We start from the raw sequence: 27,806 nt of genomic DNA, 5'->3' as shown, positions 1-27,806 counted from the left end.
TGGGAACTTGCATTAGACAAAATCATGCACCACTAGCCTGAATGTGTGTGACAAAGGTCAGCTTATGTGCCGAAAAACCTTGGATCTCTCACCTCACTCTCTCACACATACATGTGCGGCTCAATAACAAGCATTTTATTATTACAATAGTATGTACAGTCCTCTACCAAGACTGGGACCCTAATCCACTAGGTGCTGTACAAACACATAGTAAGAGGCAGACTGAAAGAGTCCCTATCTCAAAGAGCTTTTAGTCTAAAAAGACAAAAAGGTGTGAGGAGAAACTGAGACACAGATAGGGGAAGTGATTTGCCTGCAGTCACTCAGCAGGCCAGTGACAGAGCTGGGGACAGAACCACATCTCCTGAGCCGCAGCCCAGCACCCTGTCCACTACCTCTCAAACACAGCACCTTATGTCACATGCTCCATATACCCCTGCTCTCGCTGAAGACCATTACAAAACTCCCATTCGTTTCAGTGGGACCAGTATTTGGTCATAAGAACGGTTTAACAGCCACACTTCATTGTGCTTATCCCCGTTAGTCATTTGGCACTTTACCTTTCAAGCGAATGCAGGAAGTCAGTCATACAAGTCCTAAACAGGGCATCTGCTACATTCAGAGCACCGCAAACCACGCCCAGTATGGTGTCTGGCTTCTCGGCCTAGCGGGGGAAAGAATGACACTTCCAGCACATTGTGGACAGCAGGTCCATGTGAGAATGAAGACGATTAGCCAGAGGGAAGAAAATCAGAGCTCAGCTTCTCCCACCTGCACTTTCTCAGCAATCAGGTGGTCCAGCCAGCCAGTATCTATCTCATTGTTCTGAAAACTCTCAGTCTCCAGCAGCTTAATCAGGTACTCGACTGTTGTTCTGAAATCCCCACGGATAGACAGCTCTTTCAGTGCCACAACCATATTCCTTTTAAAGAAAAGTTCCTCTGTTAATACTGAGTTTAAGATGCATGACAAATATTCAGTGCTAAGCATACCGATCTATTGGGGCACACAGGATAACTATTTCTTTTCCCCCTCTTAGCAAATGTCTTTGCCCACTTCATTTTCTACCATACAAAGTACTAAAGACCCAGAATCTGATTTATCCAATACACAAGTGCAAGAGCAGATGTTAAACTTCTCTTTACAAAACATACAAACGCATACGCCGCATTTTAATTGGATTTCAACTGACATGCAAGAAGGCTCTTCCACAGCAGCCAAGGTATATACAGCAAGCTACACAGAATTTAGTGGTTGAGGATGCTGCATATGGTGATAGGCAACCTTATAAAAACCTAGCTAGATAAAGTTTCTATAACCCGAGAGAGAGACAGCCTGCAGTCAAAAGCTGTCTCCGAGTCTGTTATTAAAAGTCTGCCCTTTCTGCATGTTCAGCTCTTAAAAAAAATTTTTTTTTGGCCTACTGGGAAACAGTTTACTTTGAAAGATAACAGAGTAGCTCTGTGAGACCACAATGCAGCAAAGCACATGACCAGCACCCATAAGAGCAATACACAGAGCTAAGCATTAAGTGCTTTGCTGAAGCAGGGCTAAATCACCACAATTCTGAATAGTTCAGTTTAGTTTGAACAGTCTCCCTAATTGCCCTGCAGGTCTCTTTGTCACAAGTCCACAGCTAAACTGCTCAGAAGAGCTGAAGCGGCTCATTGCCTCTTAGGGTTAAAACCAAATATTTTTTATATCTAAACCCATCAACATTCAGTGACACTTGAGTCCCCTGAAGAATGCTTATTGCTAATCCTACTGGGAGGAAATACTGACGAGATGGCCTCCTCGCGGTTCTCTCCCCAGGAGAAACAGTGCCCAAACTGCGAATCAGCAAATTCGTGCAAACCACCAGCAGCTGCCACACTGAAATAACCCCAAACGTTCTTGCTGCTACGAAAATTCAGCTCCTGCACTGTCCCTGAGCTTGGCTTGAACCCCTAGAGTCAATGTAAAAAAACACAAAGAAGTAAGAAAGTTTACATTTGAAACCGAACAGGTGCAAGTCAGAAAAGAGGAATCCCATTGCAAACAACAGCTATGATATAAGTCCGCCTGTGGATTCCATTAACCCCACCAATCTCATCTGAGAATATGTCCAATATTCTGACATTTGATCAGTGGAGGGCCTCTCAGAGTTCAGATCTTGCTAAAAACAGGGTCGCGCCCTGCCCTCAGCCACATTTCAATCTGATCCAGACCAGAGCTGGAGCTTTCTAAACAGGGTTCCATTTACTCACCTCATCAGGGTTTTCACTGGTGACTCTAGCAGCAATGACATGGCCTCTGGGCACTGGGATATTTGCAGGGCTCTCAAAGCAGATGGGTGTATCAGCCCATGGCGACTCTCCATACAGCACTCGGATGTCTTTTATTCTGTGCAAGGGGACACCCATTGCAATCTGCACAAGTGCCCATCAGAAAAAGGAGACAAAGGAGACGTGGCTTGGATTCTTCTAAATTAGCTTTGAAATTAGGCTTCAGCATGACAATTATAGCCAATCAGTCAGACTGGCTGGCTCAAGTAAACGGGAAAGGGACAAGGAGCCTTTCACCCTCTAGATCTCCAGTTCAAATCCAACCCCTTCTGAAGGAATTGAAGGAAGCAGCCATCTGATGGCTGTTCAGAGCCCTGTGTGAAGTGACCTTAAGAGCAGTCATCCCAACTGGTCATTTTGTGGGCATATTTTTGAGGTGCTCAGGACTGATGGGGCCTTGGAGACCAAATGTCCCTCTCACTCCTAGAGATGGCTCCTCCGAGTTGGGAGTAAGACATCACGCAGGGGCTTGGTCTGCTGCTGCCCATGTTCTACCTCTTGATGGAGAGAGAAATTCCTTCTCCCAGTCTGCCAATCTAGTTCCTTTCACAAGCTCCAAACTCACACACAACATGTGGCTCAAACCAACAAGCGCCTCAGAGTCATTCATGTATTGCAACAGCTTTAAGGAAAGCAACAGTGGGAAAAAATGGTATGTTGACAAATTTCAAATACCTGTAGCTGAGCCGCAGGTAAGTTCACATCAGCAATCATTTCTGTGCAAGGATGTTCCACTTGCAAGCGGGGATTTAACTCCAGAAAGTGGAAGCCCCCATCTTCACTATAGAGGTATTCGACTGTCCCTGCACTCACATAGCCCACCATCTTTGCAAGGCGTACTGCGCACTGAAAACACAACACAAACAGATCTGGCTTTTGTGACGCGAGCTCCTGCTAGTCCACAACTGTAAAGCGCTTTGCCTGGTGTTCAGAGTCTATTACAGGCATGTTTCTGACATGTCCCTCATGTAATATTTCCAGGGCACTACATCAAATCGGGGAAAGACACATGTCGCAGCAATACAAATAAACAGGAAAAAAAAAAGCATCAGACCAAGAGGGAGAACGAATTTTTACACTAACACTGGAAAGCAATTTACAACCGTGATCCCTTTAGTGTGCAGCTGGTAACTGACTGTGAGCCACACAATGCAGCACAGAAACATGGAAGCAACAGAAGTCATTAGGAGATGGGACAGAGCGTCACTTGGGAACGGAGGAATAAAAGCCACTACACCTGGTTAGTTAAGCTGTGTCAGGTTTGCAAGAACCAAGACTTTGAAGTTCAGCCTGCTCCTTAATTACGTGCTTAATATGGGAGAGGTAATGTAGAGCTACCAAACTCTACAGCAACCAGAGGTGGATAGTGGCAGCTAGAAAAAATTTCAAGTAGAGAATCAAAATCATCCATCAAAAATGCTAGTTAAATTAAACAAACCTCCCCACCTTAAGAGTCACTCATTCAACTGAGATGTTGGTAAGCATGGGGGTTGTTTGTTTTTCTATGTGTTTTTCTATGTGTGTGTACAGCGCCCAGCACAATGGAGACCTGCTCCTTGATTGGGGCCCTTAGTGGCTACTATAATGCAAATACTGAAACAACAAGTGTACTGCAGAAAGGTGAGATCACATTAGTCACACAAGAGGTACCAGAGGCTTGTGAAGTAAGGAATACTCACATGACTAAGGGTTAGACCCTTAGGTCAGAGCTGATCCACTGGGACAGTGTTTCCATACCGCAGCCCCAGGCTACAACAGTACATTTATCCCTCTAGAAAGGGGAGGTGGTCATGGCTCCCAGGCTGAGAACCCCCAGTTCAGGGAGATTGTGGAAGGGATACAAGAATTAACTTGCTGGACACTCATGAGTAGGGCTGTAACCAAGGCAGGGCAAGCGGGGCAGCCACCCAGGGTGCAAAGCTGTGGGGGTGGAAAAGTGAGGTGGAATCAGGTGACACTTAAAGCCCTGCACAGCAGGGCTCGTGGAGAAAGCACCACCTACAGCCCATGACTCACCACAACGGGCCACCCAGCCTGTCTGGGTTGGGGGCACAACCAAAAAAAATCAGGGGGTGAGGGCGGCACTGTAACCCTGTGTCCCATCTCCCTGCCCAAACATCACCTCTGGGAGGGGAAATGACGAAAAAAGGGAAGGGACCCAAATATGTTTGCTCGCCCCAGGTGTTAAAATGCCTAGTTCCAGCTCTGCTCATCAGGCAGCCTCTTGGGTTTATGATTTTAAACATTTGGCTGAAACACGAGGGCTGTACACAAGCATCTGAACAGTTCATCCTGGTGGTTTTCCATTTATACCTGGAGTGTAAGCTTTCTGAGCCTGGCATGGTCTCCTAGCACAATGGGGCCTTGCTCAGGGTTCCTAGGCATTACCGAAATACATATAATAAAACTAGTAGCTAAAAGGTTCCTCTTCTTTAACATCCCCTCTCTCTGTCAGAGCCACCTCAGCCCAGCCCACAGAAAAGACCCAGAATATCTACCTGCTCCATAAAGTCAAACATGGAGGGAGCCGCTACCGTCACCGGTGCCTCTTCAATTATTTTCTGATGCCTGCGCTGTAGGGAGCAGTCTCGGCCAAACAACGAAACTGCGCTCCCGTACTGATCAGCAAGGACCTGCACCTCCAGGTGCCGGGCGTTCTGGGCTAATTTCATCACAAAGATGGGGGACCCTGGGGCCTCGCTCTGTACCTGGGAGGGGAGGAGAAGAGCGTGAGAAACACATTCACATGGTGGATGCAGGCTTGTGTATTCCCTGACACTGATGACATGTGTAAACCCATCCTCCGTGGGGGAAATTCACTGCTGGACAGAGGGCTGGCACCAGGCCTAGGCACCAATACAAATATCATTCATGTTCCCAACTCCATTATGTACTGAGCTTTTCACATCTTTTTAAAACATAATATTAGCGTTTGAACGGACGATAACTCTGACCCCCAAAATATGCCTATAAAATCAGTCAGGGAAATAGTGGGGAATAAGTGCTCTTCTATTACATATACTTTTAAAGGGAAAAAATTAAAAAGGCAGGATTTGTGGGGAGGATAAGGCCCTCCTCAGAGCTTCGGGGAAGGGTGGGGAAAGTTAAAAAGGCAGGTATATGTTTGGATGGGGGTGGAGGGAGGCGTCCTCCTTGATGCCTCTTACTTCTCTGAGGGAGCAAATTAAAAAGGTGGGATTTGGGGGTACGAACTCTCCTCAGAGTCTCTCACTTGTCTGAAGCAGCCAGTGAATTCCTCTGTGGTCTCTGCTTTCCGGATTCCTTTGCCACCGCCGCCTTCTGAAGCCTTTATCATCACAGGATAGCCAATCCTCTTGGCTGCCTGGAGGAGGGAAAGGGCCAGAAAGTTGAAGGGAAAGGTTTAGATGTTTCTGGGCCAAATGCAACCCTGGAGTAAGTGGGTGCGGCACTCATCGAAGCCCACAGAGTCGGGTCCCCTGGCCCTGGGGTTCAATATGTCCAGAGCGAATACAACGGACACAGATGCACTCATTGAATTCCTCTCAATTTAACAGAGAGGGAGCTGGTAGCAGATCAGCTGCTTGGAGGGCCTCAGCCCTCAAACAGCTCCCATTAGCTCTGATTCAAACCAGTCCCCATCTGCTGGATTTCAGGGTACCTCTATTTTGCACAGCCTGCAGCAGGAGGTGAGGTGTGGTGAGAGTTTGGATCTTCAATGGGCAGGGGAGCATTGTACCAGGTAGAGGGGTCGGCTCTTCTGGCTGTTAGACATGTGGCAGTCACTGCTGAAATTTATTTTTGTTTCTGTGACATGTGCTGGGAGCGAATAGCCCTGGTCAGGTCCCTTTCTATTACTATTAGGAATCCAATTAAGGAATAGAATCATAGATTCCCAGGGCAAAAGGGACCACTTTGATCATCTAGTCTGATCCCTGTACAGCACAGACCACAGAACTTCCCCACAATAATTTCTAGAGCAGAGCTTTTAGAAAAACGTTGAGTCTGGATTTAAAAATTCTCAGTGACATAGAATCCACCATGACCCTTGGTAAATTGTTTCAATGGTTAATTACTCTCATCATTAAAGCTTTACACCTTATTTCCAATCTGAATTTGTCTAGCTTCAACTTCCAGCCATTGGATCATGTTATATCTTTCTCTGCTAGACTGAAGAGCCAATTATTAAATGTATGTTTGACATGTAGTGACTTATAGACTGTGATCAAGTCACCCCTTAATCCTCTCTTTATTAAGCTAAATAGACTAAGCTCCTTGAGCCTATCACTAATCCTTTAATGATTCTTGTGGCTCTTCTCTGAATCCTCTCCAACATATAAACATCCTTTTTAAGTGAGGACACCAGAACCGGACATGGTATTCCAGCTGCAGTCACACCAGAAACAATTACAGAGGTAAAATAACCCTCTCTACTCCTGCTCAAGATTCCCCTTTACTGCACCCCAGGATCACATTAGCTCTTTTGGCCAGTGTCACACTGAGAACTCATGTTCAGCTGATTATCCACGCCCACCCCCTCAATCTTTTTCAGAGTCACTTCTTCCCAGGAGAGAGTCCCCCATCCTCTAGGTACAGCCTACATTCTTTGTTTCTAGATGCATACACTTAGCCGTATTAAAATGCACATTGTTTGCTTGCTCCCAGTTTACCAAGCAATTTGGATCACTCTGAATCAGCAACCTACCCTCTTCATTATTTAGCACTCCCCCAACTTCTGTATCATCTGCTAGCTTTAGCACGGATGAATTTGTTTTCTTCCAGGTCATTGATAAAAATGTTAAATAGGGCAAGGGCAAGGGCAAGGACTGATCACTGCGGGACGCCATTGGAAACACACCCACTGGATGATGATGATTCCCTATTTACAATTTCAAATAAAATGAGCTGAGCCGCTGTTGGGCCCGGATCTTTACCTCCAGGCCTTCATCCACGTCCTTTACACAGCCTCGTGCATAAGTCTCCAGGGAGACGCTGATTGTTCTCCGCTGCTCACAATCCTCCTCCGTCCATTTTGCCATGAGACCTACAGAATGAAACATTGACCTCAGAAGGCCTTAATGCAGCAGAGGGGCACATGGTTATAGAGGGACCTCGCTAACTCATTCTCTTGCCTTGGAGACCCACAGCAAATGGCTGGATTTGACAAATTACTGAAGCTTCCTCACCACCAGCCCAGCCATAGGAACTACTACAGCCATATTTCCACTGTGAATCATATGGGAAAGCAACCAGGGGTTCACAGTTTGTCTGGAGAGCAGCCAGGCCAGATTTAGCAGGGACCAATTGTATTCCCCAAAGCCCTGTTACACAGGAGAGCAGCTCTGAGCCAGAGAACAAACCTGCAGAGATCTCAGCATTGCTATTACCAAGGTTGTTTTGGGTTGTTTACCAAGGTTTTGGGTTGTTTTTTTTAAATCATTCTGGCTCTTTTTTTAAAACCCCACACAAATTGGGGTCTAGCAGCCCTCCAGGAGCGAGGCAGCCAGGCATCTCACCATGGCAGAGACCCCAGATTAGTATCTCAAGTCCGATAAACTCTGAGCCATCAAAAGCCACAGGGCTGTGGCTGAGCTGAGACGTGGACAGCAACACCTGTAAATTCTCTCTGCCACCCACTTCTGTACTGGGAGAGTGATCAGGAACCAGGCTTAGGTACCCATCCCTAGAGAGCCGAAGCACAGACACAGGACAAACAGAAACAGAGGGGACCGAGAGGCAGAGAAGGGAAGGGAGAAAACAGTGAAGATGAATATGATAAAGTGAGAATGGCTAAGGCAGACGAGGAGGAGATTATGAATGGGAGAGTTTGGGAAAAAAAACTGGATGAAAAACTACTTATGAGGGTAAAAGCAACAATAAAAGCCCAAGGAAGAAGAGATGCATCAAGACAGAGCAGGAGAATTGGCGATTAGGAAGAGAAAAAAGGAAAGCACTAAGGATTCACAAAACTCCTGCTTTATACAGCAACTGGAGTCAACAATTTAATGATGGATTGGCTATTCCTAGCAAGCAGAAAAGTAAGCACTTAAATGTGCCTGGGCAGAAGAGGGGTGACACCCACCCAAGATCTGGCCCGTTGGCTAGGAGGATCCCCACTTTTTCCCTTCTAAGTTTGACAGAAAACACCCAAATAAATCTGACACAAGCCAAGTTCAGAAAAAGCATATCTCATGCAGAAGGCATTCTTACCACTTCCGCTCCACGGCAACGTGGGGATCTGGACAGTCTGGGCTACAATGGTGGAAGCCACTTTATCTCCCAAAGCCCACATGGCTTCACTGGGAGGACCTTAAAGCCAGCAGGAAACAAAAACATGAAGTCAGTGCCTCAAACTCACAGCAGTAGTGGGTCCCTTTTCAAGGGGAGACAAAGAACTCCGTATCCCACCCACCCTCCACCCGCATCAAACACAACTGAGTACAAGCACTCATTATGGGGAATGTAACTGGAAAGTCTCCATGAACCCTGGCTTGAGAGTCCCTACATTAGTATTGTAGGGCCAATACACACAGACACCACACTCTGAAATAGTGGTGCCCACCAGAAGCCAAGGACACTAACACATTTGCTAACTTAGTGTATGAGATGCCCTTGGACAGTGGTGGGTTTTGTTGGTTTAAGCAGAGGGCTGCATTGAGGGGAAAAAGCAAGAACCCTACCTAGGAAAGCCACCCCATGTTTCTGCAGCAGCTCCGGAAGCTTAGGGTTTTCAGAAGCATGGCCCCAGCCAGCCCACACGGCCTGCGATGAAAGAAAAGCAGTGAGTGTGTGAGGATAGCTGTCCGCACAAGTGTCCTCCCATCTTTCCGTCACAGCAGCCTGTGCTGCCCTCTAATAGAGACAGGCGCAGATCAACAGCATGGATCCCAACACCTTCAAACTTCAAAGTCCTAACCACAGTTTTGGCCTCTCTCTACAATCCACCTGTTCCCCTTCGAGAGTAAGAGTATTAGTCACAGTCTTTAAAGGCCTAAGTGGTCAGGGAGCCATTTACCTGAGGATTCAACCCCTCCTACTCTGTCCTGTCATGGTGGTAACAATCAGTGGGTGCTCTTGTTCTCAGTTCCTCAAAGGATGGAGCCATGGTACGCTAAACAGAGGGGCCACCTAGCCCGGTGGCACCTTCCCCCTCATGCCACAGCACCAAAGTGGCACCTCTGAGGGCACAGACCAAGGTACGGGTCTGCTCCGGGCTTTGAAGGTCATTTGTGTAACAGAAAGAGCAGGGATGGTTCCAGAGCCATTTCTGTTTGTAACTTAGCCAGGAGACCCCCTTTGCTGCCACAGTGCTAGGCACTGCAAATAATTACCCCCCAGTCAGGAGCCAGAGCCTCAGCTCTGCAGACACATTCCATTCTCTCTTGTTGCCCACTGAAGCCAACGGGAATCTTTCCATTCATTTGTACAGGCACTGGCAGGCCCTAAGATCTCCGGTTGTCCCCCCAGAATTACCTGCCTAATGCCAGGACCCATTTCCAGACCATCAAATATGCCCAGGAGGATTCCTGAGCTTCAGGTTCATAACTTTTGTGTGACCATCCCTAGCCCATGAAGGCCAACCCCCTGTGAGCTGCTTGTACCTGCACCGGAATCCTCTTGGAAATATCCACGATCAGCTCTACGTTGGCATAGTTGTTGTTGTTGGCTCCCCCAGGGACGGGAACATAGTGATCAGCCATTTTGATGTACTCTGGAAGAGAGAGCCCATTCATGGTAGTGTACAGAGCAGTGGGCTGGTTGGGGGATAACATGCATAGCAAACTGACTGCATCAGAGTTGACAACTTCAGCTCCTATTATGGCTGCTCCCCCAGGGAACTGCAGCCATGACAAGCTGCACACATCACTATATATTGCAAAGCAACTACGCTTCTAGAACCCGAGGAGGGGAAGAGGCTAAATCTATCAGTTGGTCTGATCCTATTGTCCATGCAAAGGAGAAACTCTGAAAACACTGGGAGATGCCCTGGCTCATGACTGCAGGCGTTTGTGCAGAATGGCCTCTGACTAAAACCAGTCACTACACAACTTCCCAGGTGATGCTGAGGCGAGAACAAAGAGGCAGCAGCACTGGTGCCTATCAGGAGATGTTTGCAATAGGTACCGCAAGGAAAGAGGGAACGCAAATGTCAGGTATTGGTTAGATTTTATGGACCTAGGACTTACCTGCATTCGCTTTAAGATCTTCAGGTGTAACCATGACAACAAATCGAATTGCTCGCTCATTTCTGAACATTTCGTAGGCCCACCTGCGGATGGAGCGCATGCACTTCACAGCAGCAATGCCATTATTTGCAATCAGAACCTGGAAGCAAGAAGGCAGAAAGGAACACAGGGGTCAGAGGCAGGTGTTTGGATCTGGCTGGACTCAAACCTGCAAAAGGCAGAGACACCCTTCATTTCCCCTGAAAACTGAGACGAGGGCACCCAGCACCTTGCAATATCTGGCCCTAATGCACAGCTATGGGAATGGTTAAAAGGCTGGTACCTTATTCAAAATTCTGCCAAGACACCAAAATTGCAGACTTTAGATCACTGGAAGGGAGTTACGTAGTAACATGTATGTTGGTCATTACACACACAGTAGTGTTATTGACATGGGAGTTTCATGGTTGTAGAGAGAGTAGAATAGCAGAATACAGGGACAGACACATTATAACAGCCCAGAAAGTTCACAATAGCTCCTTTCCAAGAGCTGAACTTTTGCAGGAAGTCTCCAGATGAAGGAAGCATTAGGCTAGTTACCGTTTCTACGCAAATGAGAAAAAGCTGAAATATGAGGTCAAATTCTGCTCTTGGTTACTCCACTGAAGTCAAAGTAGTTATTCTGGATTTATTCCAGGCACAATGGAGATCGAAACTGGCCCAATGTCTGTAATACAATTCATAAACACCCTAAAATGACTCTCAGCCACTCACTAACAATTAATTGCGATGTCTGTTCCCATCAAACGAAACCAGTTCAGGAGCAGGCTGCCTGCGAATGCTGAAGTTGAGACAAGATCAATGTTTCTAACAAACATGGTTTCTCGAAGCTGTGACTTGACTGCCAGTCTTCATGATGTCGAGTCTTAGCCAAAAAGACTTACTTTTGGGATGGTGAGAAATAATTTTGACAAGAACAACTTGGCTGATTCAAGCATAACACAAGGCACTGCCCAGCCCTGAGCATGGGAAGGAATAAAATACCTCACAAAGCTCTGCAGAAGCCCTTTCTCTGAGGACCGAGAGCACAGCACTGACTGGCTTCAACAGGTAGCACCCTCTAGAAAGGTGTTGGAAGCAACATTGGAAGTCAAGAGTTGAGGTTTACAATGAAAAGAAAAAAGGAAGGAACCTTCAGGCAATCAGCAGGGACAAGGGAGAAGCGGGTTCGCACACATGTACCAAGGGAGGAAAGAAGCAAAAAACTGCATATAGGAGACACCTCTAAGGAGTTCCAAAGAGTTTTGTATTTGTAGGGTCCATTTTGATGCTTAATGGTGCTTTGACATAACTGACCTATGTTAATATCCTCGGAACCTCCATGCCAGGACCCTACAGAACATAAGAACTGTTCAGGAAACCAGCATCCCAACTGCAAAGAGAGCTAGGAAGCCAGACGTCCCCGAGAGCATGCACTGGGCTGGGCTAAGGCCAAGGTACCTTTTCAATAATGCGGTTCCCCCCAAAACGAGTCATGAACTCCGCAGGTGAGGCCACAGTGAAATCCCTCTGGAGATCCAGCTTCTTCTGCTCTCGGCCTCTCTTGACCAGGTGCAGTCCTGACATGCTAGGCCTGAATCAGATACAAAACAACAGGTTTAAAAATCATCATCAAAGCAAGGCTGCTGTCTAGATACGCCAACAGTTCAGAAGGGCAGAGTCAGATTGATCTCAGGCTTGGGACTCTGAGAAGGAATGAATTTGGCAAGCCATGCAACAGCCTAAAACTTAAGATGAAAAACAAACCATCGCAGTAATACTTTGCTCCTCCAACCAAGGGTCTCAAAGCAATGAACAGCCATCAGTTAACCCGTACACCCCTGAAGAGGTAAATACGGGATATAAAGGATTGCTTTACCAATATGCAGACACTTTTGAGACAGAACACAGCAGCTGTTTAAATGGCACACTGAACAAGGGGTGAAGGAGAACACTGTACTCAATTGAGAGGCATGGGAGCAGTAAATTTAGGTAAGCAAAATGTAATTTGTCAGGGCTGAATCCCCTACTCTTATGCAAAGTGACAGGATATCTTTAATGATGCCAAGTGCCCAAGACCTTGGCTTTGTGTCACTGATTTCAAAACCATTGATAAAAGGCAACTGTGCTGCTAGGAGAGATGTTCTATCTCTACACAGATACCCTAAGAGAGGCTGAGAGCAATCCTGGTGTTTGCATTTCAGACCACAGACGCGCACACATCCAAAATCACTGGGGAATTTCAGGACTGTTGACGGACAAGGTCGAGTGTGTGTGTAGCTACCATCGGGAGAACAACAGTGCCATGACAAATACTAATCCGCTTCCTGCCTGACAAAGATTCACAGAGTACACAATGCTGGCAACGTGCCAACGCTCTGCTCATAAGCAAGAGAAACAGGAAGAACCCAGGGGTGACAAAATGCAGAGTGCACTCAACGATCGACAGCAAGAGCGAAGTCCCTTGCTAAACTTCAGAGGCTTATTAACACACACACACACACACACACACACACACACACACACACACACACACACACACACACACACAGAGTCTCTTCAGCTACAGAGGGTGCTGAGGCAACCTTTTGTCAACTAACTGAACTCCATGGGGGAAAGAGTCATTTCCTGGCAGGAAAGCGTTCTGTTTCCATGCCAAACCGGGCACTGAAGTTCAGTTAGCACAGTTACATAGCAAGACCTTTCCGGATCCCAGATCCCATCACGTGTCCACCTTCCCCTCATCCAAGGTATGCTTAGCATTTGAGCCTTCTGTAGCGTCAAGATAGATTCAGCACAGGTCAAGTCTTCAGAGGCAAATCCTGCCCCCTGCCCCACACACTCTGTACCTCTACCTTGGCAGGAACAGAAGGCAGTGGAATCAGTACAGTTCTCTTGCACAGGCAGGTGGGGGGAAGGCAGTACAGGGAACCCACGCAGAGGCTGGGGAACACACCTCTGTAGGCATTTCCCTCCCCCTAACTGGTGTGTGTGTGGGGGGGGGGGGGGGAGAGTTTGAGAGGTGAGCTGGAGAGGTGCATGGCTAGCAATTTCCTTTTTCACAGATCAGTCAACTTCACTCCCCACGCCACTCTCTGCACCCCCATGATACTCCCCTGCAGACAGACTCCCAATGTCTCAGGCTGCGCACAGGATCTGGGATTTGGCTCTTCGCAAGCAGGGGCCTGATCTTTGACTCCTGTTCCTTAGGCAGGAGAACAATCAAAGTTCCACACGTTTGAGAACAGACCTCTCAAGTAAGCATGACCTAAGATTTCAGTTAAAAAAAACAAAAAAGAGAAGTAAGGCCTGATTCGAGGCCAACGACTGGCTCTCCAAAGAGGGAAAGGAAAAGCTAGCGGCCTAAACAGCTTCATTTTTTACGATCAATACTGTGTGTGTTACAATCGTTCAATGAGCTGGGAAGGCTTCAAAACGAGGATCCACCCAGATCCTCTGTTGGCCAGGCCTGGTGCAGACCACAACACACCTACATCTAGCACACGGGGGTTGAGATTCACTCTCATACAGTTGCATCTTGTAACTGAAGTAGGCCACTACTGGTTACTGAATAAATTCGGAATGAGGCTACCTTGGACAGGAATAGTGAAGCACATGGGCCAGGAGAGCATTGATGCAAACAGGAGATACTGAACTTACTGTGCCTTATGTGACAGAATTCTGGCCACACTGTGAAATACTTCCCAAGCATAGCATGGCTGCTGGTGGCGCTTCCCTTGTCTACAAATGTTGCTTCCACTCTGTTCTGCTGTGAGTCTGGAGTTTAATTTTTGCTTTGGTTTAAAATACTGTGCTGCTCTGCTTGGAGGGGAGGTGTGACGTTAGCATTGGTACTACAGTACCAGTACAGGTCACAGTGGAGAACAGAGCCCTGTCGTGTAAGATACTAGCTCTGCGCCAAAGTGTTTACACTCTAAACAGACAAAGGGTGAGAGAGGAAACAGAGGGGGTCTAGGTTACACAGCAGGTCAGTAGGAGAGCCAGGAATTGAAAGCAGGTCTCCCAGGGGCCAACGCCCTGTCTGCTGGACCACAGTGTTTCTTGTAGGGGGCAACTTATGCAAACAAGCCTGACACACAGGAACAAGCAAAGCATGTCATCCAGAGAACAGCTGCTTCTTCACTGCACCTAGAGCTGATCAAAATTATTATTTGTAAATAGTTCAGCCAGCAAGTTTTAACATAAACACTTTCAATTACATTTTTCATAATTTTCTCCTTTGTGATTCAACCAGATCTAAATATTCTGAACCTCTGTCTAGTATTCCAGCAATTGCCATGCAGAGAAAGCGCACAGGAGGCCTCAGATACTAGAAATATATAAGAATATTTAAAATCACAACAAAGCTTTTACACTAGGAGATTCAGACACATTAAATCTCATTCTTAACATCTGGAAAGCTATATGTGAACCACTAAAACAGTAAGTTATTGATGAATGTGTCTATAGTACACATTCCTTGACTTCATTGTTCTGAATACTATATATAGAAAACTAAATAAGAACTGTAATAAATAAGAAGCAAAGTGATACAGAGAATCATTATGCCAATTTTAAACATCTCATTACAGCTGCGATATGAGAAGACCATTTATCAAACTTGGGCATCTAAATTAAGGCACCCAATTGTGTGCTCTGTTCTGCATTTAGGGACCTATGGGTTGATCTACACTGTGAATCTCACGCTGTGTGGGGACCCAGTTATAATGCAATAATATCTTAACAACTTTCAGAGTAACAGCCGTGTTAGTCTATATTTGCAAAAAGAAAAGGAGTACTTGTGGCACCTTGGAGTCTAACCAATTTATTTGAGCATAAGTTTTCGTGAGCTGTAGCTTATGCTCAAATAAATTGGTTAGTCTCCAAGGTGCCACAAGTACTCCTTATCTTAACAACTGAAACAGGTTCAGTCATGCAGCACGGATGGGATCCAGTTCTCAACTATGAAAATTAAGTTGAATGGGTTACATCGTTAATTATTTCCTGCACAAGTTGCATTAATTGCAACATTTCTCTCTTGCGGCTACTGAGAAATCCTGACATTTCCGCATGCCCTTTAAAACATGGGAAAGTTCCTCCCACATTAAAAAGGAAATTAAAGCTGGATTGACATTTTAATATCAGAACCATTGATTAAAGTTACAGGACTTTCAACCAATGAAAAACACAATGTTCAGGGTGAATCTGTTCCACAGCTTTAGATGGGACTGTCAACTTTCCTAGCAAGTTCCTAACTGCCTCTTATTTTTAAACAGCACTGGAAGAGGATCAACTGACAGGATACAGCCAACAATTCTTTGGTCACAATATAAATAACACTTTGGACTGTGCATAAAATTAGACAATATTAGGGGGAGTATGAAGCCATCACGGAAAAATTCCCTACAGTTTTCCCATTAGCAAAGCACACAACAATCCATACGTTAAATGTGGTCACCTTCTGATCACCCTTTTGCTAGCAGACCTTGTTAGAATCTCAGTTTATCACCCTCCTACATCTTGCAATGATACTAAACTAGCCCAGGCCACTGCCCCAAGCACGGCACATAAATTTACATTTTTTCCCTACATAGCTCCATATTAGCAAAAAGAATACAGACTAACACGGCTGTTACTCTGAAACAGCTCCATATTAGCTATCATCACCAGAACCACTGTGCCTTCAGAGAGACTGGCTGATAACAGCAGCTTATGGCAGAATTATTTCAGTCTAGGGCTTGCTGCTCCAGCCTGTCAGGGAGTTGTGTATAAGATCCTATTAGGAATACAATAAAATCCCTCCAACCCTGCTGTCTTGCTTCTGTCCCTTGCTCAGCCCCATCACTTAGTCTTCTCTATTACTGCTGCCATCTGACCCAGTCAGCAGCTGATCTCAGTTCTTGATGCCTCCTATCTTCCTGCTGCTGCTCCGCCCAGAACTCCTGCACCTTGCGCTTCTAATCTTTCCAACTGCAGCTGCTAGACGAGGTAAGACTTTGAGTAAACTGTTTTTACAATCTACAGAGTGCCCCCAGGAGTACTGAAAGTACTGCCACGTTGACTGTCACCTTCCGAGTACCCATCAGATGGTAAAAACACAGACCAGACACACCAACTCAACACAGCACCAGACCCAGCCAGAACAAAGCCTGCAGACATATCTCCACTGCTACAATGATAGACACCACCCCCAACACACCTTTCAAGATCCCTGGGTCCTACACATGCCTATCACAATACGTGGTATACCTCGTCCATGCACTAACTGCCCCAACAGCAACTGCCCCAAAACCAGACAATCACTGCACTCCCGAATGAACCCACACCAGAAAATGATATAAGACAAAAACAACTTATCACCTGTGGGTGAAAACATCTCACAAAGCGATCACTCTACAGCTGATCTCTCAGTCCTCATCCTCAAAGGAAACCTGCACAATGCTTTCAAAAGATGAGGCTGGGATCTCACATTCATAACTTTTCTAGACCCTAAAACTCATGGACTGAACAGAGACACTGGATTTATGGCTTATTACAACAATTTGTAACCTGCTAACAACCCCCCACCCAGCTGCTCCCGCTGCCTATCCTCTGATGACTGGAGGGGTGTTAACGGGCCACTTCAGCTTGAATGATCCCTTGAAATGTGTGTTAACTATTTATGCTAAACAATCTGTTCCACCTTGTATTTCGCTGTGACACTCTGAATACATTTCTCAGCCCTGAAGAACAACTCTGTATAGCTCAAAAGCTTGTCTCTCTGACCAACAGAAGCTGGTCCAATAAAACATATTACCTTACCCACATTGTGTCTCTAATATAGTGGGACTGACACGGCTACAGCTACACTGCATACGGTATAATGAACAGCTTGGCTTCTGAGAAATGGGCATTGTTGAAATCAAAAGCGTAAAAGCTAAAAAGTGGGGTGAAGGAGTAAAAGGAGGAAGGTGCAAGCTGTATTTTAGAAGGGACAGAGAGGAAACTAAACACTCATGAATTCAATAACATCAGGCAGCAATTGGGCAGTAGGAACAGACACAGCTAGACACAAATACTTTTACTATAAATCACACTTTTCACCTACTTGTGACCTTTCACACAAGGGCCTCAAATTACTTTGCAAACAGTTATTAAACCTCACAACCCCGCTATGTGGGAGGCCTTTCTTATCTCCAAGTCACAAAAGCGGAGCCTGAGGCCAGGTCTACATGATAAACTTTCCCAGGTATAACTACTTTGCTCAAGGGTGAGGAAAAAAAACCACATCCCCTGAGTAACACAGTTTTAACCATCTAAGCCATGGTGTAAGACAGAGGTTCTCAAACTGTGGTCTGCGAGCTCCATTCAGGCGGTCTGCGGATAGTTCCCTCTAAGGTGCGTGCCTGGGTGGCCGCACACGAGAGAATGAAGGGCAACCCACCTAATCAGCTATTACCAGCAGGACAGTGGGGTGGGAGGAGGTATTGTTTCATATTCTCTGTGTGTATATAAAGTCTGCTGCAGTTTCCACGGTATGCATCCGATGAAGTGAGCTGTAGCTCATGAAAGCTCATGCTCAAATAAATTGGTTAGTCTCTAAGGTGCCACAAGTACTCCTTTTCTTTCCACCTAATCAGTGGAGCCATGCAGGCATGGTTTCACTAATTAGGTGCCTGGACATGTAAAGTGAGGTGGTGGCCTTGGGGGAAATACAGGGTAGGTGGCAGGGGGTAGTGGGGTGAGAAGAGGGGGCTGTGGCGGCCAGAGAAAGAGGCAACTTTCCCCAGCTCTGGGGCTGCCATGGCAGGGGAGAGACACCCCCCTCCCCCTCCTTCCCAGCCCCAGTGCTGCCATGGCGGGGGGAGAGAGGGCACAACCATCACATTAGAAAGGGAAGACTACTGATAGTAAAATACGAGTTGAGTGCTTTTATTTGTGGGGGGTGGGGGGGAGTGTTAATTATTAAGGTTTTTTTTATATAGCACTTTTATCCAAAGTGCTTTACAACAGTTAGCTAATGATACAAACAACATTTGGAAAGATCATTAAGTGGTCCGCCGAGACCCTCAGCAATTTTCAGTGGTCTGCGAAAAAAGAAGTTTGAGAACCACTGGTGTAAGACATGCAGGGCTTCTCCCATAGCTACTGCCTCTCCTGGAGGTGGATTAGCGACACCAACAAGAGAAACTCTCCTATCAACATAGGAGCATCTTCACTGAAGCGCTGCAGTGTTTTAAGTGCACACCTTCCTTCCGGCACAGAGATGCTATGTGACTTGCCCAAGGGACATGCAGCAAATCAACAGCAGTGCTGGGACCAGCTGCCAGTTCCTCAATGACCAGATGCTCAATCTACAAGACCATCCTGCTTCTCTGCTGCATACTTTGTTGTTTTTTCCATGGAAGCAAGAAAGGACCTCCTGGGCCAGAGAGGCACTTTGAAGTAAGCATTGCCCTGCCCACGCAGATCAGACTGTAGAGTCAGAGCACTTGCTAGTCATGAAATCAGCATGCAACAATCAAATAAATTATGCTCTTTGTGCGTAGGACACATAAGAAAAACAAGCATGTAGTTCTGAACAGGAAATCAAACACATTGACAGAATCAATCTCATTTTCCTATCAGTCACTAAATACTGCAATAGTGGGCAGAATGCTGCCTCCCCACTGTCAGAGCCTTTACTCATAGGAGCAATTTGTACTCACTTTAACTCCAGTCAAGAAGTTCATTTGCAAGGGCTTTCTAGGACTGAACCCCTTCCTTTGCAAATCCTGTTCAGACAACAGTCTCTTGTAAATTTCATGGATGGGAATCCTTTAGTACTTAATGCTAATGATCAAAAGGCTACAAATAGCTTTAAAGACCAGATATTTAGATTGACACTCCTCGGATAAACAACCGCAAGCATTCAAAAGTCATAAGAGTGGCTTACAAATGCCACGATTTTTTTAAAATACTACACTTTGGGTTCTTTTAATTGCCTTCTGGATTTTGAGAATCCAGAGCTCATATTTTTAAGTTTTTTTTCCTGCAACCTTACAGGCTAGAAATGTACTCCCCACCCTTCCCCCAATGAAATCAGAGATTCTCGCATAAGAAAATAACTCCAGGAGGTGGAGCTTTAAGAAAAAGCACCAAATAATGAGGTTTGCAATAAAGTTATGAATGGGTTGCTAACTCAACAATAAAGCTAATGTGCACAGATTCCCTTCCCTTCCCTTCCCTCTCCCAAACCCCCAAAATACTCTTATATTTCAGTAAGAACTGTATCAACATCAACCCCAGCCCGCACTGGGTAGAACCCAAGCAATGCAGTGCAACGCTAGAGCAGGACAACATGATGACAACCCAGTATCTAAAGAGAAACTGACCAGTTCATTTTTCATTGTCCCAGATGCCTGAAATTCAAAGAAAACAAACTATAAAAAAGTTTCGTTTTACAAGATTTTAGCTTTAATAAATGAACAGGTAGTACAGGGAAGTTGGGTTTGTTTTTCAAATAATTTATTTTTAATCTGACAGCAGCTCTCACAAACGCAGAAAAAAAAATTAAATGCCACAAAAATATTTTTCACTGTGCAGGGAAAAAAAACAAACAAACCAGATATAACTCACTACCACACTCAGAAAACTAAAGAGAAAAAGTTGCATAAGAAAATCTGCTGCCTTAATCTCCCTAAGTACATGGATTGCTCTATAAATTCAAATCACTGGACAAACATTCATTAACTTTCACATTTCAATGAGAAAATAAAAATAACAATGCAGTGTGCAGGAGACAATGTTAGGGAACAATGCCTGGCTACCGCTAACTTTCAAGGAGTGCTTCTCTGCACGCATCTCAACAAGTACAAGGATTCATAGCTGAACTACACTCAGAACTAGGAACCTGGTAAAGAAAAACCCTAGAAGCATATCGGAAAGGAGCAGCAGCGGCCTGTTGTTTTGCTAAGCAGAGAAAAGTTGCAGCTGCTCAGCAATTTACATTCTGCCTTGAAGTCCTGATCCCCTTTTCAAGGTACCCAAGGCAGAACATTTCTTTTGCCCCTGGTGCCAACCTTCTCAAACACTGGAACCAGCTGAGGCTGGACCCATCCTCTCCCTCCATTCTGGAATTCAATGTGTGATTAGGGTCCCATTGCAGAGTCCATCCCGGGGGCTTCCTCTTCCTCCTCCATTTCTCCGTCTTTCTTCCCCTTCCCCAGGCAGCTAGAGTCGTAATAACAGCGAACTCTCTAGCAGCACCCTGTGGCACAGATTAGAAACTTTTCTGAAATGACCTCGGGCTGCCTCCATTCACTTCTCTCTTAAAGCAACAGTAGCAGTTTCACCTTTACCAGACACCTACAGAGGCCAGAGTTTTGTTTTGCAAAATCGAAATAGGGATGGGGTGGGAGTAGGGGGAGGAACCCAACTCTACCCTACTATAGTGTATGTGTAAAGGCAGAGACATCACCTTGATCTGGAGTCTGAACATTTGCATTTCCTGACTGGATTCAAGTGACATAAACTTGCATCAAAGCAGGTGTTTCCAATGTGGTGCACCAACACAGCTAGCCATGGTCTCCACCCAGAAGAGTTTACAGACCAAGACAAAGGACGACATACAAAGGGCAGGAGAGAAAGAGAATCAAGTCCATATGATGTTATGGACAATGTCATTTGCTACCTTTTAGCAAATGTTATAATTACATAAACAAATGAAGACCTCTGCCTAGCTTAGCCATGAAACATTGGTTAAGTTCTTCCAGGCATCATGGCAGAAGTGGGTTTGAATAGGGATTTGAAAGACTGGATTTTATTTTTGTTTCATGCTGCAATCTATTCCTATCAGCCTTATCATGTATAACGGGCTCATATCAGAGCAGGGGGCCAGCTCATGTCAATGACAATTTACATTCAGGGCGAGAACAGATGCAATGGGCAGAGTGGGGCCTGAACTGTCACTCTGGGTCCAAACCCCAATCAAACACCTTGCAGGAGTCCATGTCTGACTCCAGATCCCACCTTCACAGCAAGCCCAGCCCTAGAAACTGAAAAGCACTGACACAGCAAAGTGCCTTATCTGAAGAGCAAGCTCCCCTTCCTGGTAAACGAATACAGATAGGTCTATCTGATTCATTGTTTCATGGCTAGTCTGCTCCCAGATATACTGAAAAGCTGGATGCTCAGCACTGGGAGGGGGTTAAATTAATGATCCCTTCACCGTGTGACAGGGAAAGTTATTCCTACCCATTTCCCTGTTCTCAGGCTGTGGAAGAGGAACAAACACTATTGCAAGCGGCTGTGAGCACATTGCACCCATCCTACATGCCCTGGGGCCTGGATCCTGCGCGTACTGAAGTGAATGGTGCAGCATCAGGGCTGATACAGGTCACCGTAGAGACAGCATCAGCCCTGCTGGCAAGGTGCCTGGGGAGGATCAGCACTCTGGTAATGCCACTGCATGTGCCTTCCCTCTTTACGCATAAGGTGGATGAGCAAGGAGGCTTTTGCTCTAGCGGCCACAAGGGTATGAATCCCACCCACCCCCTCTGACTCGCCACACATCTTAATCAGTCTCACTTTTTAGCAATAGGCAACCCAAAGTGTTAAGACCAAACCCCAGGCAAGACCCCTCTTTTTTAAAATGAGGGCACTTTGTTCCAAGCACATAATCTGCACTTTACTGAAATAACAGCACCGTCTAGTTTGTAAGCTGTTTTAATTGTCTCACGTCCCATTCATTTGCTCAGCACCTCAAGTGCCTCAGCAAGAAGCTCTTTAGAAATACACGTTATTAAATAATATGTAACAGATAGGGCCAAATCTGCAGCTCTTGCTCTTGATTGTTTTGTCCAAGGAGGGCTGTGGATTTGATCCCATTAACACCAGCAGCTTTCCTCTCTGGATTTCAGAATAATTTACAAACACCAATTCACTCATCCTCATAACCCTGCCTGCAAGTTAGATCTGCATCATTAGAAACTGAGGTACAGGAAGATGAAGTGAACCTGGTCAAGGTCATCACAGGCAGCTGGTGACAGAGCTGGGAACAGATCCTAGGAATCCCAACTCCCTGGCCCAGCCACCAGGCCTCACACACCTTCTCCCACATTTGTACATGTAAACATTTTTACTCTGCTTTATGATTCTTCCACTAGCAAAGGCAGTTTCCTTTGCTGCCGAAGGAAGGATAGTGATGGTTTCCCCAAGCAGTGGTGCCAGCAGATAAAATTCTGCCTGGCCATCTCCACGGATAAAAATGAGGGACACAGCCTGTCACCAAAGATCACACACAAAAGTAACTTGTTTGGGATCCCAGACCCTCAGCATGACACACAGGTGAAATAAAAGCCTAACATGAATGACCCCTTTCCTAGCAGCGACTCTTTATTCTAAGCACCTGACCTGGCAAGGTGTGGTTCCTGGATTCAACAGAAATGGAGGATGCTCAGCACCGCACGGGATCAGGCCCCAAGTTTCACCAGACAGTCAAACACTGTGATCACTTAAGGTACATGCTCCCACTTTTGGGTCACAAGCAGTTCACCAACACTCACATCTGCATATTGTTATCATTTAGAGTTTTAAAAGCTCTTACCTCTAAAGGACACCAAATGAAACAATTCAGCAGCTAAAGAGCAAGCAAACCCTGCACAACCGCTATAATCTGCTGATCCAAGATGTAAGGAAAACAGCCCTTTGCTCAAGGCTAGCTCAGCCCCAGGTCACCTTATTGCTATTCTTTAAAGTGATACAATTCATTTATTAACAGCCAGTAGTCATTTCAACACACTCAGAAACCACGCGTTTACAAAGTGAAAAAGCAGAGAAATGGTCCTGGCAGGTAGCCTTCATTTACTCATTACAGTGTCTGAGTAACATCCCTCTCCCCAGCCCCTCCAGCCCAAAACAGAGACAGTCAAATAATGTTGGAAATTTCTGAATTAAATATTACTTTTGGTGTAGTCCAAAGACAGGGAATAACACAGTTAAGTTGCACAGTACAAGGCTGTATTTCTACCTGAGTTTAAAAGGGCAAAAAAGTTTAAATTATTCCTGCCCAAATCTCCCTAAGTGATGCTGGTAGGAGAGTATAAAGGTCTCCTACCCCCGACAGCACATTGCAAATTTATTTAGAATAATTACTGAAAATAGTTCCTTAAAATTCCATAATGCTCAGTTGGGACTAGACTTTCAGAACACGTAGGCATGATGCATATTAACACAACTGTGTACCAATCTAAAAAAAAAGTTAGGAACTGCAGGGGGAAATGGCTAACTAGGCACATTTCAGAGTGATAGCCATGTTTGCCACTTTTACAGATCCAGACTAAGAGTCCTGTGGCACCTTATAGACTAACAGATGTATTGGAGCATCCAACGAAGTGGGTATTCACACACAAAAGCTTATATTCCAATATGTCTGTTAGTCTATAAGGTGCCACAGGACTCTTTGCCGCTTTTCTAGGCACATTTGTATATGTATAACACACACAACTTCCAGGTGTGGTGTTCTGTCCCATCTAGTGGCACCAAGACCACTTAGAGAGAGTTAAATGAGTCTGCTCTACAGCCTTAGCTAAGAGCCAGTTGGCTTTTAGCTCACGCGGAAGAGGCTCATGTACGGAGGTCCCAGGTTAGATCCTGCTCACCACTGACCAGGGTCTGGCGGCATTACATATGCAATCACCATATTTGCACATGAAGTTGCCATTAACTGTGCACTCATTCTGTGTGCTTAATGTGTCTAAAAATCATGCTGATACGTCATCCAAATAAAATTGCAGTTACTGAGCAAAACAAATACACCATACAGATTTCAGAGTAGCAGCCATGTTAGTCTGTATTCGCAAAAAGAAAAGGTGTACTTGTGGCACCTTAGAGACTAAGTCCTTTTCTTTTTACACCATACAGATAAACTCTAAGGTAAGTGTAACATACATGATGATGTTCCCCTCTATCAAATATGGTCTTATCCTCCCACCAGTGAGAGAAATTCTGCTCTTAGTTACCTCCATGCAAAGCCACTAGTGAGGCTAGCATGAGGGTAACTGACAGCAAATTTTTGGCCCATGTGGTGACTATTGGCAGTGACAAGGTAGCAACGTTTGCACATACCAACAGATGGCGTACTTGGAGAGAGAAAAAACAACCACCACCTCACAACAAGCACACAAGGGAAAAACCAAAATGAAAGAAAAAGCAGGGGAGAAAAAGAAGTGATCTGATTTTAACTTTAGTGACTGTGTTTAAAGGGGCACATCCAATGGACCAAAAAAAAAAAAGCACATTTACATCTGATATTTTTAAACAGACAATAAATACCTGTTATAACAACCTTGGAAAGATTAGAAGAAAAAAAATCTATGTTTTGCAACGTTTCCTTTGTGCTTTTGACAGAACTTTGTGTATAGTCACTTTCTTCTCTCCTTTGCACAGTCAGCGCACATACACGATTGTAAAACTACAAAGGTTGGCAGGGCAACTCAGGGTCAAGCTGATTTATCAAATTACATCCCCCATCACAGTCCAAGGGTTAAAATACACCTTGTATTATTTCTCTCATTTTACGTTCCTTAATTCAGCTGAAATCTTTTCCTCTTGACATGTAAGAGCAAGAACTAGGATGACCTCTCTAGTTGCTGCATCCAAGCTGCAACTCTCTAATCAAACAAAAGTCCCCTCTTCAGACAAAAGTCACAGAAGTGCTCATTGGCAAGAGCGGGCTGACACTGGTGAAGTGTAGCTGCTTGGCTGGGACACTGTCTGAGCATGAATAAGGTGCTTTCAGAACTGTTCAGGCACCTCTGCTCCCATGACACGTATGCAACACATGCAGAGAGGAGAAAACTCTCTGCACAGACACTGAACACAGTTCTTGGGGCTACACCACCTCAAACAGCTGCACTGAGTTTATTATTTTATATCCATTTTGAAGCCAAATCAGCAACATACTGTGCATGGTGGCATTTAGTTCAAAGTAGAGATGGGTCTGAGAAGCAACATGTGCATCAGGATCACAGCTAGGGGCCTCTTTAGATCAAGGATCCGGATCCAGGCCCATTTCTAATTCAAACAGGGGTACTAAATACTCCTACATGCTCACCTGAAAGCCCCCTCAAAACCCCAACTATATGTACACCTAAAGGCTTATCATGAAGGGGTCAAGTTTGGGCAGACTACACTCTGCAGTTTCATATCCCATTATTAATCCCTCACCTGCCCAGTCCACTTAGTAATAGATTTAATGCATCAGCAAGTTGGACATTGCAATGTTGTAATATACATAAATAGCCTCTCCAAGCATAACCTTGCAAATCTGCACTAGTGACCAGGACAACTGTTAGGAATCACTGACAATTGCAAATTATTGAGTGAGGCCCCAATTTCACAAAGAATAGCACACGCGCTGCTGCAAAGTGTAGCTCAGGTTTAGATTTAAAAAGTTTGCAACAGCGCTGGCTCTTCTTTTAAACCTTGGCTAAGATGCGGGCAGGGACTGCCTGATGTTTGGGGGCAAAATTCTAAAATGCACAGACCAGCGAAGTGTGGATTAGCGAGGTTCTACTCAAACTCCAGCACCCGACTTGTGTTAACAGAAAATAAAACATTTCTTTTTAAAAACAAAATTTCATTAAAAGAAAAAGAGCAATTTTCAGTAAAATGGGAGTGGGGTGGGATTTGGGGGGTAATTTTTAATTTTATACACCGACTCCTACTTCCCACATTCCCCCTCACTTATTTACAAATAGCTTTGAGCAAAAGAAGCTGGAAATAAATCTCAGGGCTCTTTACCTCATGGTTGTGGAAGAAGATCCAGTCTCTGACAGTGATATTAGCGAAAAGGACTCAAAAGAGGAGGAGGAACCAACGCTCACCAGGCTACTTCTGCTAGTGACTTTAAAGGATCCAGATACCAGCTCATCATCAGACGAGTTATCTTCAAAAGAGCCCAGGACAAATTTTGCCATTGCTTGCCTTTTGAGCTGTACCTGAGTGTTGTCTATAAACTGCTCCTGGTTTCCTCTGGAGATGGACTTCTTTAGCTTCATCTGCTGCTTTGATGAAGGAAGCGCAACTTGATATAAAGGCCCTGTTAAACTGTTTTCTGGAACATCTTGTACCGGCTCTGACACGTCAGGGGAAGAAGGGAGATTTGGAAGTTTGTGTTGCCAAAGCGTACTTGCTGCTTGCTGAAAGGCATCCACGAACACTTGTCCAGAGGTCAGTGAAGTCTGAGCAGGCCCTGTGGACTGGAGTGCTGGTACAGCCCTCTCCTGCAGTTGGCATGTTGATCCTTTTGAAGGTTGCTCTTCGTCTTCAGAGGCTGCTGGCAGCTCTGGACTGGATCTCTCAGTCTCTGAATTTAACTGGTTAATGGGCTGAGAATTTGCCATTTCGATCCAAACAAACCATAGCAAAATCAGACAGGACAACAGGGCCAGCAGTACCATTCAGAACCCCTAGAAGAAGAAGAAATGCATATGTATAGAAGTCACAATCTATTCAGCTAATGCTAACAGGCTGCAAGTGGACTGGGACTGCCTTATTCTAACAGAGAAAGACTGGTTGGATTCCAAATGCTACCACAGGATCAAACAACACTGTAAAACTTTTGTGGTCACAGCTGATGTCAAGACGACCAATATGTATCCTCCCAGAGCACTAGGAATTGTATTATAGCAGTAAGGATAGAAATCAGATCCCCCTTGCTCCAAAACCACAGACCCTTGCTCCTCGAGCCAGCACTATTCTCTGTTAGCTGTTTGTTAGTGGTGTATGTTAGATTAACAGAACGAAACGCAGCCGCCAGCAGCCAGACCTTGCAGACCTCCCTCCTATCACCCCTGTGCACACAGATCCTGTGAAAAATAATAACAGAAGCATAATGCTGGTTAAGAGATCTTCAGTTATATTTCTAACACCCAAAGAACATTCAATACCAAAAGCAGCCAGCTACCTTATCTTTTATCCACAAAATCCTTCTGACAAATCTCTTTGCTTGGTCCTTCATTCAGCACTGCAATGTACTTACAGGCAATAGCTAAACTGAAGACACTGTTACGGCACAAGCTATTTTTACTTCCTAAAAACAGAACCTTGGCAAGAGCTGACTGGTACTATGCATTGAGCTTCTCCTAGATATGCCTAATAGACTAATACAAGTCAACAGCCTGGCTTTTCCCCACAGAAGCGTGACAGTCGAATAAGTTTACGAGACTTATGGAAGCAGCAAATGTGCATTCACTTTGACATCAAATCCTAAGCCAACACCCCCAGTTGTGGGCTATTATGAAAGATCATCTACAAGGACTTTGGTGTAGCCACATTT

General features: G+C 45.3%; 1 protein-coding gene across 8 annotated transcripts in view; it reads right to left on the bottom strand.

Annotated features, from left to right (window-relative positions):
- Nucleotides 1–26,928, bottom strand: part of ACACB (acetyl-CoA carboxylase beta) — a 68,027-nt gene extending 41,099 nt beyond the window's left edge. For 6 of the 8 annotated variants that reach the window (XR_012155175.2, XM_073313682.2, XM_073313686.2 and 3 more), the window contains exons 1-14: nucleotides 26,270–26,874; nucleotides 11,969–12,101; nucleotides 10,490–10,628; nucleotides 9,905–10,014; nucleotides 8,984–9,065; nucleotides 8,514–8,612; nucleotides 7,238–7,347; nucleotides 5,557–5,667; nucleotides 4,823–5,032; nucleotides 3,000–3,170; nucleotides 2,247–2,408; nucleotides 1,783–1,946; nucleotides 772–922; nucleotides 561–664 (exon numbers count right to left, since the gene is read on the bottom strand). Coding sequence is in view for 7 of the 8 variants with exons in the window: in XM_073313682.2 (XP_073169783.2) it covers nucleotides 561–664; nucleotides 772–922; nucleotides 1,783–1,946; nucleotides 2,247–2,408; nucleotides 3,000–3,170; nucleotides 4,823–5,032; nucleotides 5,557–5,667; nucleotides 7,238–7,347; nucleotides 8,514–8,612; nucleotides 8,984–9,065; nucleotides 9,905–10,014; nucleotides 10,490–10,628; nucleotides 11,969–12,101; nucleotides 26,270–26,871 (2,348 nt within the window). In the remaining variant the exon portion in view is untranslated. Of the gene's footprint in view, nucleotides 1–560; nucleotides 665–771; nucleotides 923–1,782; nucleotides 1,947–2,246; nucleotides 2,409–2,999; nucleotides 3,171–4,822; nucleotides 5,033–5,556; nucleotides 5,668–7,237; nucleotides 7,348–8,513; nucleotides 8,613–8,983; nucleotides 9,066–9,904; nucleotides 10,015–10,489; nucleotides 10,629–11,968; nucleotides 12,102–20,547; nucleotides 20,700–26,269 lie in introns of those variants that run through there. The other 2 variants (XM_073313681.2, XM_073313683.2) reach the window with 2 other exon arrangements.
- Between the last annotated feature and the right edge of the window lie 878 nt (nucleotides 26,929–27,806).

Source organism: Lepidochelys kempii, chromosome 15, assembly GCF_965140285.1.
Source record: "Lepidochelys kempii isolate rLepKem1 chromosome 15, rLepKem1.hap1, whole genome shotgun sequence".
Lineage (NCBI taxonomy): Eukaryota > Metazoa > Chordata > Testudines > Cheloniidae > Lepidochelys > Lepidochelys kempii.
This window is presented reverse-complemented; position numbering and strand designations above follow the sequence as displayed.